The sequence below is a fragment of the Lepidochelys olivacea genome (genome assembly GCF_965140295.1).
Source record: "Lepidochelys olivacea isolate rLepOli2 genome assembly, chromosome: 1".
NCBI classification, from domain to species: Eukaryota; Metazoa; Chordata; order Testudines; family Cheloniidae; genus Lepidochelys; species Lepidochelys olivacea.
This window is the reverse complement of record NC_140411.1, coordinates 41603185-41623180: the sequence shown is the minus strand read 5'-3', so window position 1 is coordinate 41623180 and position 19996 is coordinate 41603185. Positions and strand designations below refer to the sequence as shown.

General features: G+C 43.1%; 1 protein-coding gene across 4 annotated transcripts in view; it reads left to right on the top strand.

Annotated features, from left to right (window-relative positions):
- The window catches only part of LOC311514693 (gap junction beta-6 protein), a 73729-nt gene that overhangs the window by 42052 nt on the left and 11681 nt on the right, over positions 1 to 19996 (top strand). The window contains exon 1 of one of the 4 annotated variants that reach the window (XM_084617331.1): positions 12574 to 12595. The exons of 1 other annotated variant lie outside the window; for it this stretch is intronic. In XM_084617331.1, coding sequence (XP_084473457.1) covers positions 12576 to 12595 — 20 coding nt within the window. In that variant the 5' untranslated portion in view covers positions 12574 to 12575. Of the gene's footprint in view, positions 1 to 12573; positions 12596 to 13081; positions 13338 to 19996 lie in introns of those variants that run through there. 2 more of the 4 variants (XM_084617335.1, XM_084617333.1) reach the window with 2 other exon arrangements.

Sequence of the window (19996 nt, the reverse complement as noted above, 5' to 3'; positions counted from 1 at the left end):
AAGGGAATGGGACTCCTCCTTTCCATAGGGTCCTAGGCCTAGCTCCTCAGAGGTATTTAGGCATGTAACTCCCATTGATTTCAGTGGAGTTAGGTACTTAATTACCTTTTGAACGTCTGGGTTCTAAATCTTTTATACAACAATGACATCATTTCAAGAGGTGTCCAAACAACACACTTAATTTTGATCAAGACTTCTCCCTTGAACTTAGGCCGGTACACAACTGAGTGTTAGGTCACTAGCACTGAGTATGCTGGTTTAGATCCTCATCTCATGCAAATCAAAGCTCCATTGAACTCAATGGAACCATGCCAATTTAAACTAGGTAAGGGTCTGGCCTATTACATTTTTATATTAATAAAAAACCTCTGGCCCCTAAGTAAGTTGAGGTAAAAATTGTCATTTCTTCCTTCCTGGTATTTGTTTATGCTAAAACAACATACCTTCAGGTTTAATTAATTTCTTAAAATTAAATTAACATGTTTGGGTCCAGTTCAAACAGCTTCATTGTCCCAGAGCAAACTAACCTTCTAGCTTGTAGTATTTTTAAAGCTTGCATTCAAAACCTTGCTTGCATTCTTATAAGGGAAATTCATTAATATGCAAAACAGAAGAGTCATACTTCACTTTTCATAGAACTTCATTAACAGGAAATAAAGGTAGAACATTGCCTGATTGCAGCATAGTTCAATTCTGTAATATTGTTTTAACAATCAGGGAACACATACAACTATAAGGACCTATCTGCATTGACAAAGCTATTGGATTGATGGATCATGTTTTAGATCATTGACTCCAACCTTGATATAAAATGAGTTGGTCTTACCTTCATCATGTTCAGAGTTGAAACACAATTTGTTAATATGAGTATAATGCAATATGAACCTATCTACTTTGGCAAGATCAACTATTATAACACGTTATCTAGTAACAGGCTCCCTGATTTAGCAGTTTTTATTCTACCTTTCTATGGCATCGTCTATATTAGGAATATTTGCACTAGTATAATTAAATTGATTTAATTATATTAGAGAAAACCATTAATACAGAGCAGTGGTTCCCAAACTTGTTCTGCTGCTTGTGCAGGGAAAGCCCCTGACAGGCCAGGCCGGTTTTTTTACCTGCCACGTCTGCAGGTTCGGCCAATCGCGGCTCCCAGTGGCCACGGTTCACTGCCCCAGGCCAATGGGAGCTGCTGGAAGCAGCGGCCAGTACATCCCTTGGCCCGTGCTGCTTCCAGCAGCTCCCATTGGCCTGGAGCAGCGAACTGCGGCCACTGGGAGCCGCGATCGGCCGAGCCTGAGGACGTGGCAGGTAAACAAACCGGCCCGGCGCGCCAGGGGTTTTCCCTGCACTAGCGGTGGAACAAGTTTGGGAACCGCTGAGATAGAGGCATTACAGTGGTGTGAAGTGGGGCTTATACCTAAAAAAAAAAAAAAAAAAAAAAAAAAAGCTCTATTTAGCTCGAAAGCTTGTCTCTGTCACCAACAGAAGTTAGTCCAATAAAAGATATTACCTCACCCACCTTGTCTCTCACAGATTTATGTGGTAGTTTAGGAAATAAATCTATAAGGCCTTAGATGAGAGGTTCCCACACTGTGATCCATGAACCATGCTAGTCTCTGGAGCCTGGGGAGGAGAAGTTGAAATGAACAACCAAAGTGGTCTGTGTCATTAACATGTTCAAAAAACATCAAAACACCTATTGCACTCAATAGAGCTAGCAGGCCATAAATACTTTCTCAGTGTTTCTTATCCGTGGGAGCAATTGCTGTTGTTGCCTATAACAGGGATGTTATGTGAGTGTGAAGGGAGCTTGTCAACACAGCCAAGCCTAGAAGAGGAGGTGTCCACAAAGCAATCTCTATTGAGAACCCCTGTGTTAGATGTAACAGTGCAGTAATGGTTGGCAAATGGTGACTTCTTAATGGCAACCACTATGTAAATGGTACAATATCAAACTGGGAGAAGAAATCAAGTCCTGTCTAGCAGTGGGAACCAGCATTAATCACTATTTTCATTAGTATCTTGGAGAATGGAGTGAAGAATATGGGCCCCAATCTTGTTCCCACAAAAGTCTATGGAAATTTACCTTCAATGAGTGCAGGATCAAGCCTTATACCTGTGAACACTACTGAAGTGAGAGGGATTGCAAAGGACAGGACTAACATATGATCCCAATAAATTGAAGAAATGGGCTGAAAGCAATAATGTGAGGTTCCATAAAGAGAAATGCAAAGTGCTACACATAGGCATGAATATTATGCAACACCTGAGAATGGGGAAATACTGTCAAGGCAGAGCCTGACTAAGGGAAAGAGACTGGGTGTTAGAATGGATGACAAACGACAGGGTGGAGTCAATACACTCATGCTGTCACAGACAGGCAGCTGGCATAATAGGTTATATTAATTAGGTGTAAACAGGTTCATTATTCTGCTTTACTCACCATCGGAGAGGCCTCCATTACAGAACTGGGTTCAGGTTCGGGCCCCACATTTTTGAAAAAGAGAGACAAATTGGAGAGAATTCAGAGGAGAAAAAAAGAATTTTAAAAGTTTTGGCAAAAATGAGGCCTATGCGTGGGATTTGCAAAAGTGCCTAAGTGACTTAGGAGCACAAGTCCCACCAGCTTTCAGTGGGACTTGTTCTCCTAAATCACTTTGGAAAGATTTAGGAAATCCTGATTTAGGAAAGACTAAGACAGGACATGCTCAGTGTAAGGGAAATTAAGACAGCAGGGAGGGAAGATTACTGTTTATGTATAACAAAAAGGGATATTCTAAAAGGGACAGGGACCATGTATTGTCATTAGCTAATAAGGATGGGAAACAATGGTATGTTTGAAGACTGTGGGGAAGGAGCCAGATGAAAGGGAGTTGGTGAAGATGTGGGAGGCAGATGAAGGGAAGATGAGGAGTTGGGGCTGCGTAGCAGGTGGAGGAGTTCTTCCAAATCAGAAGATGTTGTGGAATAGAGTAGATGAAGGAATGAATGAGAGGAAGGGGGAGATGAAGGCACAGTGCAGCTAGTCAATTTTCTCTTAAAAAAAAATTAAGATCCTGGGCAGAAAGAGACCACTAGGGGAAGTGGCTTAAAGAGACTCAAAGATGAAGGAGAGGCAGCTGGGAATGAAGCCACACACTCTAAAAGAGCTCCAGGGGTCACAGAAGACAGCCACCAGCCTACCTTCTGAGCAATATAGGTCTCTGTGTAACAATAGACTTGCACTAAAGGAAGTCCCAATGCCTCTTGGACTTTCTCCAGAGTTGCTCAGCAACATGGTACAAGAGGAGACTATAAAGTATGAACCAGGATTGTTGGAACAATAGGACCATAAAAGGGACATGTCCACACTAGGAGAAATGATGTGGTTTTTACACAGACATAGCTAGTGATTGCTAGCACATTGTAGAATAATAGTGCAGACAGGACAAGATGTTTGTGTTTATCTTGGTGCAGTTGGTTGAGGTGAGCCATAGAACAGAGCCTAGAATTCATCTTGACCAGCTACATAGAGGACAGACTTTACAACATGTTAAGTATCTCATTGTAACAACATACATTTATTTACAGTTTAGATATGGCTTAAGAGAGTGGAGAAGAAAAAGAGTTCAAGTGGAGAAGAGAAAGAGGTTTGAGCTGTAACAGAGGCTATGGACTCAGCAGAGGAGAGGGAGAGTAGTGAGAAAGGTAGGAGGGTGGAGAGAATCAGGGTGGTCAGAGATGTTGTGACTTGGAGATCGCAAAAGTAGGAGATGAGACGGGGGTGGGAGGAAGGTGGAAGAGGAGAGTAGTAACACAGAGGGAGATAAGGAATGGTCAAAGAGTGGAAATTCACTGAGGGAAGGGTCATCCAGAGAGCATTTTGGGGTGTGAACAAAAGGTCAGAAGCCCAAACATTGACTTGGATGGGGAGCTGTTTCAGAGCTGCAGGTTGAATGGGTAAGTTAGGGAGAAAAACTGACAGGTGGCAGGGTTGGAGGGATCTTTAACATGGGAGCTGAAATCCCAAAGAATGAGAGAGGAGCACATGAAGGAAAAGAAGAAAGAGGAGCCAGGAGCTGAAATCAGAAGAGGAGCCTGGAGAATAGTAGCTAACAGCTATACAGTGGGAAAGGGGAGAGAAAGCTGGTTGGAGGGTGCTTTGAAGGAGGCAAAAGAGTGGCTGCAGAGAAGTGTTGGAAGTGGGAGGGACAGGAAAGCACCAGGCTGGTGCTGCTGCAATGTGAGAGAGGAGGGGAGACCACTAGTGAAGAGCAGCCACCGAAGCAGAGGGAAGAGCTAGGTTTCGATATGAGGGGAGTGAACTGTAAGACAGCTTGCTGAAGATGGAGTGGGAATTCTAGAGTGCACAGGAGAAGGGAAGGAAGGTGATGTGACCGGTTACTGTGGGCCATGGTAGAAAATGGAGAGAGCTATGGGAAGAGACAGGATTGGAACTAGGCAAGTATGAGACAGAGGAAGAGATGTGCTGAGTACTTGTCGGATGGGGAGAGGATGGGGTGGGGAGAGAGCTGTTGCGGCAAAGCAGAGCAGCATCAGGAAGGCAGAGAATGTTGGTGGAATAGAGAGAGATAAGGGAAGGGAGCAGGAGGATAGAGGAGACGCACCAAGATAGAATGTTAGAAACATGGTGGGGCAGTGATTAGCAACAAATTTGGAGGGCAAGTGAATTAAAGTGACAGTCCAGTGAGGCAGCAATCTGTCAGTTAAATCGGGTAACAATGTCTCAGTTAAATCAAAGTGGGGAACAATTAACCAATTACAGTAGCTTGGAGCCTCCATGGGTACATTTGAAGACTGGCTTGCTGCCACAGAGTAAAGGAATGAATGCTACAGCTGGCTGCTTCGTTTAAAATATCATAGAAACAACCTCATATTAGTGATGACAGCTCCAGCTGCTCCTCATTTCCTCATGGAAACGAGAAGGGTGTTTCAGACTGGCAGTAGGTCTGAAGAAATCATTTATAATAACCCCTCCTCCCTCACTAGTTTCAGAAGGGGCCATCAGCCTTTCAAACTCGCAAACAGCATCATAAGGTCACCAGCCTATCTGAGGGTGGAGTTGCAGCTGGGAAGAAGTCCTACCCTTCAGAGCTGGCTGACAATTGGTATCCAGAGCTGTCAGTCACAGCAAGTGACCTAAGGGACTGATTTCAGAGTAACAGCCGTGTTAGTCTGTATTCGCAAAAAGAAAAGGAGTACTTGTGGCACCTTAGAGACTAACCAATTTATTTGAGCATGAGCTTTCGTGAGCTACAGCTCATTTCATCGGATGCAATCTGATGAAGTGAGCTGTAGCTCACGATAGCTCATGCTCAAATAAATTGGTTAGTCTCTAAGGTGCCACAAGTACTCCTTTTCTTTCTAAGGGACTGAGAGGCTCAGACAGCATGGTGACAGGCATGCTATAAGAAAGATAGATAGATTGTGCAGTCCCCAGATGTGAGTATTTAAAATCAGTGTGGAAGCAAGACTAGAGACACCAGTGAAAGAAGCTAGCAGAAAATCAATCAACCAAGGGAAAGTAAGAAATTAGTTTCTTGCACTTCCCACACATGGCCAGATTCTGCCACCCTTACTCCCATTGAGTAGGATCTTTCACAGTGAGTAGTCCCATCTGAAGTCAGTGGAAGTATTTGACAAGTAAGGTACTTCTTAACATGCGTGAGGGTGGCAGAATTTGGATCAAAGTAATATTAAACTGGGATTAATGACATAAAGAGATAGGAGGTATCTTGAATGAAAAACAATAGAAGGTAGCAGAAGCCAGGAACATCAGGATGGAAAGGTGTAAAACACAGCAAAATCAAAATATGCAACCGAGTAGGGTATACTACAGGTATCAGTAATACAGATAAGAAAGAAATAGTTATAACTGTTAGGTAGACAAGGCAAAAGAAGTAGGAATTATCTTTACCAATGTATGTAAGATCCTTAAAGAAAGCAGTGTAAATTCAGACTATTTTAAGCAATATAAGTTTTATTCATTTCCTGGTATGTAAGTTTAAATTAGAACCAACTTCAATTCTACAGCCACAGCACTAAGGAGAGAACACCACAGCACCACCTAATGTAGAAGGGCAACCTACTTTTATGTTTACCTGGCCAGTGTGCAAGGTGTGGGAAGCATGGTTTACTGTTTATGGGGAGAGGGTTAATTGTCAGGTGGGAGAAAAGAAGTAAACACCTGGAGCAGACTGATCTGGTAGTGAGATGGTCATTCCAAGAACTAGCAACATCAGATGATAGTAGTTATCATAAAGACAAATCTCTGAAAAACCTGTACATCTTGCTAATTAAACAGCAAGTTACTTAGATGCCAGCTAAAACTGTTTTTTAATTGCCTGGTGTCTGTAAGTATCAGGAGTAACCTGGTGACTGTAGATAAAAAGCAACTTGGGTCTGCAGGTTTCTGTTTTTTGACTACCACTTCCCACTTTGCAGAGAGACACAGTATTCCAGTCCTAACCCGTCCACATCTTAGAATGGTTTACACATTCTCAAAAAGAAAGGGAGTACTTGTGGCACCTTCATCACTGCATCCGATGCAGTGAGCTGTAGCTCACGAAAGCTCATGCTCAAATAAATTGGTTAGTCTCTAAGGTGCCACAAGTACCCCCTTTCTTTTTGCGAATACAGACTAACACGGCTGTTACTCTGAAACCTTACACATTCTCATCACTTGTTATTAAGAGCTACCGGTTACAGTAGGTGAATCCCAGTAATTAACAAACAAGTGATTTTTAATTGTGCATTACACAAGAAATGTTTATAATACTACAAGCTCTTATTAAGGTGACTATATTGAGAAGGAAGTGAATGTTTAGGTGTCACTCTTGCGTAAAAAAGGTCTTTGGCTATGTTGGTCATGACCATAGTTCAGAATGAATTTTCTCATTATCCCGGAGGGGCCAGTTGAGATTATTCTTGAGGGTGCCTGTCCTCTCAACGTAGTCCTCTCTTCAACAAATCCCCTTTCCCTCATGTCTACTAATCCTCTCTCCTCTACTTTGGGCTTCTCTGTGCTTAAAAACTGTAGTGCTTTAAATATACCAGTAGAGTTAATGCAGTACAACCCATGAGTGTGGATAGAGTCAAAGCAGTATAAGGGAAGGAGAATAATTGATACAGTATAAATTCAATTTTAAATTTTTTATAATTTTGACAGATAATATTGTTTATTTTTTTTCAATATTTTATCTATTTTAAATTTTCACAGTTGTGGGAAATTATGGTGGAGGGTCGGGCAGGTATTAGACACTATTTTTTTTAATGTGGTAGATATTGAAATTCAAAAAGTTAAAGCTTTATAACCATTAAAATGCCAGTTGTCAATATCACATGTCAGAAGATACAAAGTAAATATCCTGAAATCAAACTCAACTAAGTTCTCAAGCAGAATTTTTCTTACTTTGCCTATCTGTAAACTTTAGTTATTATCGATGGAAATATTTTTTCACAAGATTGTGTGTATTCAGTGAAGTTGATACTGACCAACTTTTACTGATAAAAATCTAATCCATCCAAGACTAAGTATAAATCACCTTTATAGCAGTATAACTATGTCCACACTATAGGTTTCACCAATATAACTTTTGATTAAAAAAATAATATTAATCAGACCCCATTCAACATATCAAAGCTGTGTGTAGAGCAAGCCTTATTCTCTCCTCCACATGGCTGAGTGATGGCTCTCCCCTTCATTCCTCTCCAAATAATCTCTTCCTCTATACACAGAGTGGTTAGTAAGAAGGAGAAGATTGAGGCCCTGTCTCTATGGGAAAGGAGCATCAGTTTAACCTAATGTGTGAGTTTAAACTGGTTTAATTAAACATGTGCAACTCTCCCATACAGACAAGTCCTTGAGACCTATTTTTCCCAGCATGAACCAAAGGAGAATACCTTATACCTCTTTATAGCTATATTTACATTAGGACAAAAGGTATATTTTAACATGTGTTAACTAACGTGTTAAAATCCTAGTGTAGACAGGGCAAGGTGTAATTTTAACATGTTAACTGGCCAAAATAAACTTTAAGCTCCTTCTGAATTTACCTACAACTGCTCTGTCTGCACTAGGACTGTAATGTGTTAGCTAACAGGTGTCAAAAATACACCTTTTTTCCTAGTGTCCTAGTGTAGACATGGTGTTTGTGTAGACTGTGGAATTCTACAATTTGACCACAGTCATAGGTGGAGCACTGAGGGAACATCCCCATGTCTAAGATAAAAGTGACTGGAATCTGCTCTATTTTATTCAAATTAGGTGCAATCCTAATCCTCCAGGCATATTGCCTAGGAGGCTACTTCAGCTGAGAAAAATTGGGCACGCCTCATATTAATATAGATGTTTGAACTACATGTAAAATATTAGGATGTCTGAGCTGCAATGGGTAATAAACGGATGACTTTAATAGTGCATTACGTAGGAGATCTTTATGATACTGCATGTTGTCATTTAAGTAATTATACTGAAAAGGAAGTGACTCTTTGGGTGTCATTTTTGGGCCTAGCACTTTGTTGCGATTTGCTGAGTGTGTGTGAAGAGCCCAGTGAGCATTGTATGTCACACCCTTCCAACTAGTCCATCAGATTATATTTATGCAGAAATTACCTCCTGCTGCTAATTAAAATTAAACAGTTATATAGAAAAATAACTCACCAATGTAACAGACAATATTAATAGTGTTGTACTCAACAGTTAGCTTATAGCATTAACTCCACATGGAAGCCTGGGGTGCCCCTAATAAAATGTGTCAGAGGAAAGTGTAGTTTTAGTCATGTCAAAAGATATCCCCTCACCCACCTTGTCTCTCAGAGAAAAGTATGCATTTGAGACCTATCTCCACAGCAATTCTATGTTAACTTTCTACTTGCTGGAGTTAGATTTTCTGACTGAACTACATAGTCCTCCTCTGGTCCAGTTGTTAACTGTCATACACTCTGCATCCTACAAGACAAGATGTGTGAGGTAATAGCTTTTATTGGATCAACTTCTGTAGGTGCTTCTGTGGGAGAGAGAGACAAGCTGTATAGCTTACACAGAGCTCATCCTCAGGTCTGGGCAATATGCACCCTGAATTATCATTTATATAACTGCAAAATAGGTGTAGGACACTACCAAATTAGAATGGTAGCATTTTACACCCACTTGGCAGGTTGTAGACATTCATAAATGATGACAAAAAGTGCTAGGCAGTGAAGAATTACAGCCCTGCATCTACCGTATGCACAGGGCTTCCCAGCTGCAGCTCCAACACTTGGTCACTTTTTGAGCCTAGAATATGACTAAAGGCTTTGTCTTCACTGCCAAAAAAGATGTTTTGACTGTGAAATAATTAAAGCTAAGTAGCTGTAAAATTCTAGTGGAGACAAGGCACTGTCATTTTTATGACAAGGTAGCTAGATGAGATCAACTCTATATCCCCACCCGTGTTTGACTTCATCTAGCCTACCTTGCAGTGTAAACAACAATATGTTGTCTCAGCAAGGAACAGCTATCACTTTTTTGCAATGAAGACTTAGCCCTGGTCTACACTACAGAGTTAGGTCAAAGCAAGGCTGCTTACCTTGACCTAACTCTGTAAGGATCTACACTAAAATGTAGCTCCCACCAATGTAACTCACCCATTACACCAACTTACATAACTCCACCTCTGTGAGCAGCATAGTGCTTAAGTTGATGTAGTTAGGTTGATGCAGTGTCAGTGTAGACACTAACAAATTTATCTGAGCATAAGCTTTTGTGAGCTACAGCTCACTTCATCCGATGAAGTGAGCTGTAGCTCACGAAAACTTATGTTCAAATAAATTTGTTAGTCTCTAAGGTGCCACAAGTACTCATTTTCTTTTTGCGGATACAGACTAACACGGCTGCTACTTTGAAAAGTGTAGACACTGTGTTGCTTACATCTAGGGTGACCAGATGTCCCAACTTTATAGGTGATGTCCCACCAGCCCCTGTCCCAGTTTTTCACACTTGCTATCTGGTACAATACTTACATCAACTATTACTGTCTTTTAGAAACTGTCCCACAGTGCCCCACACTGGCAGTTAAATCAGTGCAAGTGCACCTGATGAGGATGTGCACCACCAACATAAGGAACATAATGTGGACGTGTAAAACTGATTCAATTACTACCATGACTGTATGTCAACGTAACTTAGGTAGACTTAATTTTGTAGTATAGACTTGCCCATAGCTAGAGCCCTACCAACTTCACAGTCCACTTTAGTAAATTTCACAGTCATAGGATTTAAAAAATCTTAAATTTCATGATTTCAGCTATTTAAATTTGAAATTTCACTGTTTGTAACCGTGGGGGTCCTGAGCCAAAAGGGGGAGATGAGGTAGTTGCAAAGCTATTGTGTGTGTGTGTGGGGGGGGGTCATAGTATTGCCACCCTTACTTCTGCGCTGCTGCTGGCAGTGGCGTTGCCTTCAGAGCTGGGCTCCCACCAAGCAGCCAGGGTGCTTCCTGCAGCGGGGGATGGGAGGAGGTTCCTAGGGGTGGGTCTGACTCGGCCCTGGGAGTGGCCTGTGCAGGGGAGGAGGAAGTTCTGTCCCTCCCCAGCCCAGCTGAGACTAGCAGCTGGAGTCAGGGACTAGCAGCAGCTGCCACTCTCTGGCCATCCAGCTCTGGAGTAGTGCAGAAGTAAGGGTGGCAATACTGCAACCCCCCTACAAAAGCCAGATTTCAAGGGGGAGACCAGATTTCACAGTCCCATGATGCGTTTTGCACGGCTGTGAATTTGGTAAGGCCCTACCCATAGCGTAAACAGTCCTGCTTTCTCAAGATCCTCCAGTTCAGCTAAAACGAAAAGTGTCCATTGTTCACAGTATTGTTGACCTTTGAATGAAAAGGGCTGATGGAGGGGGTGGAATTAGTGAACTAGTGTAAATTGCAATGATCTGTTAATGAGACTAGGGTATGATTTTCACAGTGACCCATAGTGCAAATAAAGAAAGCTCCAGATTTCATTTTAAACCTTTTTTTACATTGGGAAATGGGTTCCTCTCCTCCAAAGCAAGGACATGTTGCTAAAGCATCAGAAGTTCATGGCTGTAAAGAAACTACATCCTTTTGTTAAAATTTTATGGGACTGATCCTGTAGGCACTCCACGCACATAGAACTCTCAATGAGTTGAGGAGAAGGATCAGGCCCCAGATATTTGCTTCTTGTCTAGTTCAGTTTGCTGTCACAAAACTGTGGGCATGATCCTGACCCCACTGGAGTGAATGGCAAAATCTCTATTGACGTCAACTGATAATTTAGAATGATCCTAGTATATGATTAAATTGCTCATTCTGATGGACTGATATTGCCTATCATCTATTGGCTGCTGTAGAACTGGGATTGTTATTCTTGTAAGTGAAGGGCAGAGGAATTTAGCTAGATGGTGTTGATATTCTGGGCCCTTATGCTGGTATTCCTGGCAAGTATGAACACGTCCTTCATCTAAAGCAGGAGGGAACTATGCTAGCTGCAGCACAGATCCCATTGTGCATTTTGTTTGGAAGGGGAAAGGGTTTAAAACCATTGCATGAAGCGTATGTGTTTGACAGAGAACTAAAAGTGCAAGGTACAAAGTACAAAGATAGGGAATTTTGTTTCCTATAGATATGAAAAATAAAGCATTTCATCAGCAATTTGATGGGAACTGAAAACTGGATTAGCCATAGCCTTGCTCTGATGTTTCTGCACTGGATGAAAAATTTAATTTCTCGATTTATTTTGATAACATCTCAGTTTCCTTCACAGTAAACACATTCCCCATCCAAAACATACTAAAACCTCACAAACCAAGGACTGAGCCTTCTCCCATTTGCCAGTGGCAAAATTCCTATTGGCTTCATTGGGAGAAAGACTGGATCCCTTTTGCTAAGAAAATTGCCAATTTCAATATTTCGATTTGAAAGAAGAAGCATGCAGTAGTTTTAAACCCTTTCCCCTTCCAAACAATATGCACAATGGGATCTGTGCTGCAGCTAGCATAGTTCCCTCCGGCTTTAGGTGAAGGACGTGTTCATACTTGCCAGGAATACCAGCATAAGGGCGCAGATCATCAACACCATCTACAAATCCTCATAATTTAAGATAAAAGAAAAAGAAATTTCAGTAGCAAATCCACTTTGGGAGATTTGATAGTCCAAACCAGAATTCTTTAGCCCACACCAGATTTTCCTGTTACACAGCCCAAAGAAAAGAGTAGAGGAGAAATTTTGATTGGTGTTCCAACCTGAGAGGAGAGTTTAGCACTCAGTTAAAACTTCCATTGACTCTAGTAAGGACTTGAGGACTGGGCCATTTACCTGCACTTCCTGCCTTAGAATCATAGCAGATTATGGTTGGAAGAGACCTCAGGGGGTCATCCAGTCCAACCCCCTGCTCAGAGCAGGACTAACCCCAACTAAATCCTATACTGTACTTTGAGTTTTGAGCATCCCCAGTTCAGCCTCCCTGTCCTTGAATAGTTTGGCAGAAGGTTGTCTTAATCCAGACAGCATGCTAGACACTGTCCTGGCAGGAAGGGAGCCCAGTGAGGTGCAGCAGTTATCGTTTAGCCTATGGTGAAAGGACCAAATGGGTAAGCCCCTCTTTTCCTGATGCAGGGAGTTTGAATTTGGAGAGGCAACTCCCAGAACGGGCTGCAGCATTTCCAAGGTTTTGCTCTCTGGGGAGAGTGGTGATATCAAACCTGCCAAATGGGGAGTGATAGAATTAATTTGAAAAATAACCCGACTCCTAGACAGGGAGGGAAAGTTCCCCTGACTTTAGCCCCCCCCGTCCCGTCCCGTCCCGTCCCGTTGGACAGCCACTGGGGTGGCTGTGGCGAGGGGGTGAAGAGGCAGTAGGGGGGCAGATGTGGCCCTTCGTCTCCTGCCACGCAGCCCCCCTGGGGACGGGGGAGATTCCTGGCTGCCACGCGGGGGCCCATGGGCCGTAGGTTTCCTACTGCCCCCGGGTGCCTGGGCTGGGAGAGGGACTGGGGGCAGGACGGCTGGAGCCAGGCCAGACGGAGGAGATGGGGGCGGGGTCAGCGCCTCAGCCGGGCTTGCTCCGGGGATCGGGCCTGTCCTCTCCGCCCGCCCCCGGCCCCGGGCTGCGGCGCTCAGCGGAGGAGGCGGGCATGGGGCGGCTTAAAAGCAGCTGCCGGCGGGGAAGCGGCCAGGACCAGGAAAGCTCCGCGGGACTCAAGGCACCGACACCCGCAGGCGGAGCAAGGACCGCGCACAGCGAGGCGGCTACTCCTGCCCCGGGCCCCCCCCGCCCGTGCATGGTGCCCGGCGCGCAACCGGGGCTCTGGTCCGCGCGCGTGGCTGAGGCAGGTGAGCTCGGCGCCGCTCTCCCTGCAGGGCGCCCGCTTCAGGCGCGGGGGGAGACGAGGCGCCTGCCCACGCTGCAGCCGGGCCGGGGAGCCGGGCTCCGCGGCCAGTCCCGCGCGGGGGGTGGGCTCGTTTCTCGCAGCTCTGAGGAGCGAGGCGGGGGGTGGGGGGGCGCTGGGGCTGTGTGTGCCGGGGCAAGCTCTGATCCCCCTCGCTCCCTTACTGGCCTCTCCCGGGGACCGCGGTGGGAGCAGGAGCGAGCTACTCCTCTGTGGCCAGGAGTTGGGGCCCGATCCTGCCGGCTCCTCCCTCAGAAAGTAGGAAAGACTGCGGGGGCGGGTTGGCAGGATCGGGCCCTTGAGCCCGGCGCTAACCCCGTGCTCTGTGGAAAGGCGTTGTGAACCCCGGGGCGGTTATAAAACTCTCCTCTTCGGTGGCTCCTATACTCTGCTCTTTGATTCAGAGCGACGTGAATCCTGAATCTGACTCCTCCGTGTTAAGTCCCATAAGTTCCCCCTCTTCAAGTCCTGTTCAGTGAAGGGGCTCTGTCTGTCAGTCCATTATGTGTGTCCCTTCAGCTGCCCAGTGACCTTCTGCCATGACTGTCGCTCTGGGTTCATCTTTTACACTTGGCTCGGGCATTTCCATCTTCTTTTCTGGATAAGCTTAGGGATAAGGGGTTGTTGGACTCCCAGGAATCTCAAGCACTTTTCCATTGATGGACCCTATTGTATTCCATGAGGGTTTCGGCGTGCACCCCGTGCACCCAGAGTTGGAGAATTTTTTTTAATAAATTCATTCTATTTGTTACTTGCATGGTATTCAGCAGCTTTTAACTAGTTTAAAAGGCCTCAACCTCTGTCAACAAGACTGTCTTAGCTTGCCTATGAATATATACAGGGTTTTAGTTAACTTGGACAAGATTTGTAATGCGCTCAGCATCCCAAGGGCAGGGTAAATAGGGTGAAGTGTCTTGCTGAGTTTTGTAAAAAGACTGGTTTTTAATTTACTCACATGACAGGTTTGGTAAATTGACCCTTTGAAAGGGTGCCCTGCTGTAGTATCTATTTTTGTATGCTGCTCTTGCTCTTAACTTTCTTTCCCTTGCTGCTAACTTTAACCCAGGGAAAATGAAATACTCCAGTGCTGCACGTGAAGGGACACATTGTCTGTGGATTAAATGTTAAATTAATTCCTGAGAGAAAGGATAGCCTTATGGTTAGGGCTGGGGAATGGGAACTAGGGCACCTGCATTCTTTTCCTGGCTCTGCACAGGAAGTCTGAGGTAAACTTTGGAAAGTCACTCAATCTTATCTATAAAATGGGTAGAATAATACTTAAACCTACTTCACAGGTGCATTGTGAGGCTAAATTCATTGTTGCTTGTAAATCATCTTGATATTCTTGTACTAAAGGCTCTCCAGAAGTGCAAAGAGTGTGTGTATAGAACATATGCATTCTTTACCTGTTTTACTAATAAGTGGGTGGAAGGCCCAGACCTGACTTTCTGTGGAGCAAGAAAGTTTGTCACTTTCACTAACAGAAGTTCCACCAATGTGAGAGATTACTTCCCCACCTTGTCTCTGTCATATCCTGGGACTTACATGGCTACAACAACGCTGTAAACATTAAATAAGAAAACATTTAAAATATCTATCTTTTTCATTCCTTCACTCAGCCTGGAAAATCTAAATAGATTAGTAAATTTTCACTTTTGCTTCCATTCTGGTTGTTTCTGGTTCTCCTGCACCAATCCAATGTTGCTGGTTTGGGGATGAAGATATTTAAGGGAAAGTTTAAGTCCCCAAATCTGCCTTAATTTAACTTTTCATGAGACTTACTTTTTTTAAATACTTCTATTACTATTAGCTATCCACTTAACACTGGACAATGTCTCTATAAGTTCACAAGACCATGACTTCAGAGAATTAAAGCAACAAGCAATATAAAGGCAACAGCTATTAAAGGTTTCAGAGTAGCAGCTGTGTTAGTCTGTATTCGCAAAAAGAAAAGGAGTACTAGTGGCACCTTAGAGACTAACCAATTTATTTGAGCATAAGCTTTCGTGAGCTACAGCTCACTTCATCGTATGCATCCGATGAAGTGAGCTGTAGCTCATGAAAGCTATTAAAGGTAATTTGTGGCACGCCTATGTATTTGGCTTTGTTTTTTAAAAGAGATTCTCATGAAGGTAAACAGGCTTGCATAAATGGACAGGTCCTATCAACACTGTTACCCCAGGTCAGAGTAGACCATTATTATAACTTATTGAGGAAATAGGAAATGAAAGGTGTAAATCAGGATAAATGTTTCCTGCTCACTGTGGCTGGCTTTGCTGACATCGGCAGGAGACTTGCCTGAGTTAGGGCTGCAGTACCTGGCCCTAGACCATAGGCAGTTGAGTAGATGGTGGCTGAAAGCTTCCCCAGGGCACTTTGGATAGAACTGCCTTGTCCGGGTCCAGTCAAGGTCTCTAGGCAATAAGGTCACAATATCTGGGTCTTTGGATTGCAGAATCTGTTTCCATCCTATTTCCTTTTCCATCAATAAAGCAGGGTGTATCCTTTTTTTCTCATGTAGCACAGAAATCTTCTGAGTGAAGAAGGATGATTCAAAGGATTGGGTAATGGGCTAGAGAGTCTTTCATTTTGAGGGTGCTGGTTCCAATCCACCTCTTGTTGATAGTGATCACAGATTGTTACCCTCCGATGCAAGATATAATTCTGTTGAGTTCAGAGTCGCTGCATCCACTTATAGTCAAAGTGAATTTGTCTTGGGGAACTCAGAACTCTTGCAAGATGAGGTTTTTTTTTTGCAAAAAAACTCATGGTTAACTTAACAGTGGCTGAATTCCGGCAAGAATTCTTCTGCCTTGTGTCCTACTTTGCATAATGAGAATGGATCTCCTATGGAAAAGTATTATGAATGGCACCTCTCACCAAGCAATAGTAACTTAATTAACAGTTATGGGGAGAGTGAAACAGTGGCAGGTATTTCTAAAAACTATTCAAAGTTCACTTTAAATCTATATTTTTTTAGACATATCAACAGAGCCTTGCCAAATCCCACCTTTGTGGTGCTGAGTCACTGTGGGAGCTGAAGACCCTTCATCTTGCAGGACTGAACCCTTATTCAGTAAATAATTGACAAATGTATATTTGCTTGCTACATGCTTTGCAGTGTTACATTTTAATCCAGCAAGTAAAGGTCTAATTATCTCTGAGTCTTTTGCTTCTGGGTTAATTAGTACAGTGACTCTCAACCTTTTCAGGTTACTGTATCCCTTTCAGGAGTCTGATTTGTCTTGTGTACCCCCAAATTACACCTCACTTAAAAGCTACTTGCTTACTTTTGCATTTTTATGTCTGATTTTGTATCACAGCACACAATTACTGAACAATTGCTCACTTTCTCATTTTTACCATATAATTCTAAAATATTGTATTTACATTTCAGTGTATATAGAGCAGTATAAACAAGTCATTGTATGAAAATTTAGTTTGTACTGACTTCACTAGTGCTTTCTATGTATCCAGTAGTAAAACTAGGCAAATATCTATATCAGTTGATGTACCCCCTGGAAGACCTCTGTGTAGCCCCAGGAGTACACATTCCCCTGGTTGAGAACCACTGAATTAGCACACACCAAGCACCTGTTTTCCTAAGGCTAGAAGTGCTTGAGATCCAAAAATGTATCGTTTCAGCTAATGCTCAAGCCTGGACCTATCACATGCTGGCTGTGGAAGGTACTCAGGGCAGACAATAGACTTTGCATACCACTGATTTAAGTCAGACATGTGATCCTTACCTGTCATTGTAAATTTACAGCAAATTTGCAATTTCTTTCCATTACCAACTGCCTTAACTTAAAGACAGAACTGTTACTGTACTTGTAGGAGAGCACTAATGAACTGCTAGAGAGAACTTCCCTGGCTTCTAAGAGGGTAGGACTGTTGTTTTGATCTTTATCAACCACTCTGTAATTCTTTAATAAAAGTTGATCATTTTGTTTTGGGTGTTCCTATGGGGCACTCTTTGATTCTTCCTGTACACAGCAGCAGAATTACAAATTGCTGTAAGTTTCTTTGCATTGTGAAAGGAAAGTCTCTTTAGCTGCCAAAGCCTGAGTTCAGAGTTAAGTTTTCTTCCACAGTAGAAGACGCTGCTTAAAACTAAAGCAATGTAGGGAGCATCATTCTCTTTCTGGGTGAGAACAGAGTCATCAACTGCTGAAGGAAAGACACTGAATTCTGTTATAGCCGTGTTTACATTAGGCTTTTACCAGTAATTATTTTTGGCAAAAATAGTACCCCTACCTGAGTTATGGTGGTAAAACTTGGAAGTGAACACCAGCCTTCAGTGCCATAGAACTACAGGTTTGAATGGGGGTTGCAACTAAGGTCAGGCTCTTTCTGCCAATGATTTGGGTCCGAAGCAGTTTAAAGAAAAGGAGTGCTTGTGGCACCTTAGAAGCTAACCAATTTATTTGAGCATAAGCTTTCATGAGCAGCTCACGAAAGCTTATGCTCAAATAAATTTGTTAGTTTCTAAGGTGCCACAAGCACTCCTTTTCTTTTTGCAAATACAGACTAACACAGCTGCTACTCTGAAACCTAAGCAGCTTAACAATTCTAAAGCTTTGCTGATGGAAAAAATTAGCATGAGAATTGCCACACCAAAACAGAGAATCCTGTATGGTGTCCTGTCTCCCAACACTGGCCAATGCCAAATGCTTCTGTTGAAGATCTGATAATGCACTTAAGTGTGTGATGGCTGGTTTAACTGCAGATGCTATCCTTAGACATATTTATCTAAAAGTATGCTGATGAAGGCAACAAAGGGGCTGTCAAGGTTCCTTGAACTCTAGGGTACAGATGTGGGGACCTGCATGAAAACCTCCTAAGCTTACTTTTACCGACTTAGGTTAAAACTTCCCCAAGGGACAAACTATTTTACCTTTTGCCCTTGGACTTTCGTTGCCACCACCAAACGTCTAACCAGGTTTATTATTGGGAAAGAGCCGTTTGGAAATGTCTTTCCCCCTAAAATCCTCACCAAAACCTTGCACCCCCCTTCCTGGAGAAGGTTTGATAAAAATCCTCACCAATTTGCATAGGTGACCACAGACCCAAACCCTTGGATCTTAAGAACAATGAAAAAAACATTCAGTTTCTTACAAGAAGAATTTTAATAGAAGAAAAAGTAAAAAGAATCACCTCTGTAAAATCATGATGGTAAATACCTTACAGGGTAATTAGATTCAAAACATAGAGAATCCCTCTAGGCAAAATCTTAAGTTACAAAAAGACACAAAGACAGGAATATCCATACCATTCAGCACAGCTTATTTTCTCAGCCATTTAAAGAAATCATAATCTAACGCATAGCTAGCTAGATGACTTACTAAGTTCTAAGATTGCATTCCTGTTCTGTCCCCAGCAAAAGCATCACACAGACAGACCCTTTGTTTCTCCCCCCTCCAGCTTTGAAAGTATCTTGTCTCCTCATTGGTCATTTTGGTCAGGTGCCAGAGAGGTTATCCTAACTTCTTAACCCTTTACAGGTGAAAGGGTTTTTCCTCTGGCCAGGAGGAATTTTAAAGGTGATTACCCTTCCCTTTATATTTCTGACAGGGACAGTTCAAGGCACACCCAACATCGGAGGAAACCTGAGCTTAACTAGCCAATGGAGGCACCGTAGACATCCATGCCCATATGCAAGCCTGGGGAAATGAGTAAATCAGGATACTATTTGTAGGAGTGGGGGAGAAGGGCATGATCTTGTGTTCTGAATTTGTATAGTGCCTAGGGCAATAGGACACCATTACTGACTGGTTCTTCAGGTGCTACTGTAATACAAACAAATAATATTACATATGCTGCTTTTTAGATCTTACTAGTAAGCCATTTGCTTGGGTAATATCCTGTGGCAGTGAGTTCCACAAATTAGCTTTACATGAACAGAATAAACTTTTTGTTTTTATCTTTTTCACCATTTTATTAATACAAACCCAGCATGCCTACATACACTGCAATCTCTAACACATCTGGTTTGTTGAAGCTATATTGTTAACTTCTGATTAAAGACCACCTGCTGTACCCAGCTTTTAACTGAGGCCTTGTCCACATTGCCACTTTACAGCGCTGAAACTTTCTCGCTCAGGGGTGTGGAAAAAACACCCCCCCCCCCATAGTGCTGCAAGTTTCAGCACTGTAAAGTGGCAGTGTAGACAATGCACCAGTGCTGGGAGCTGCTCCCCTTGTGGGGTTGGGGGTGTTTTTTACAGCACTAGAAGAGCTCTCTCCGAGCGCTGGTGCCCCGACTACACAGCCATGTTAAAGCGCTGCAGCAAGTGACGACACCCCTGAGAGCATGGGCATGTCTTCACTAGCAACGTTAAAGTGCTGTTGCCTGAGCGAGAACATTGCAGTGCTGTGAAGTGCCAGTGTAGACAAGCCCTAAGAAAGACCTCTGCTAAGGGGGGAGTGACTATAATCTAACCACTGGATCTTGATGATTCCAGCACTAAGAGCTAGTATCATAGGGGTTAGCAGAGCAAACACATAGTGCCTTCTTGCTTTGCAACTGCAGCTTTCAACTCTAGTATCCTGATGCTGTCTTATGTAGGTGTGCAGTAACCCTCTGCCGCTAGTGATAATGTT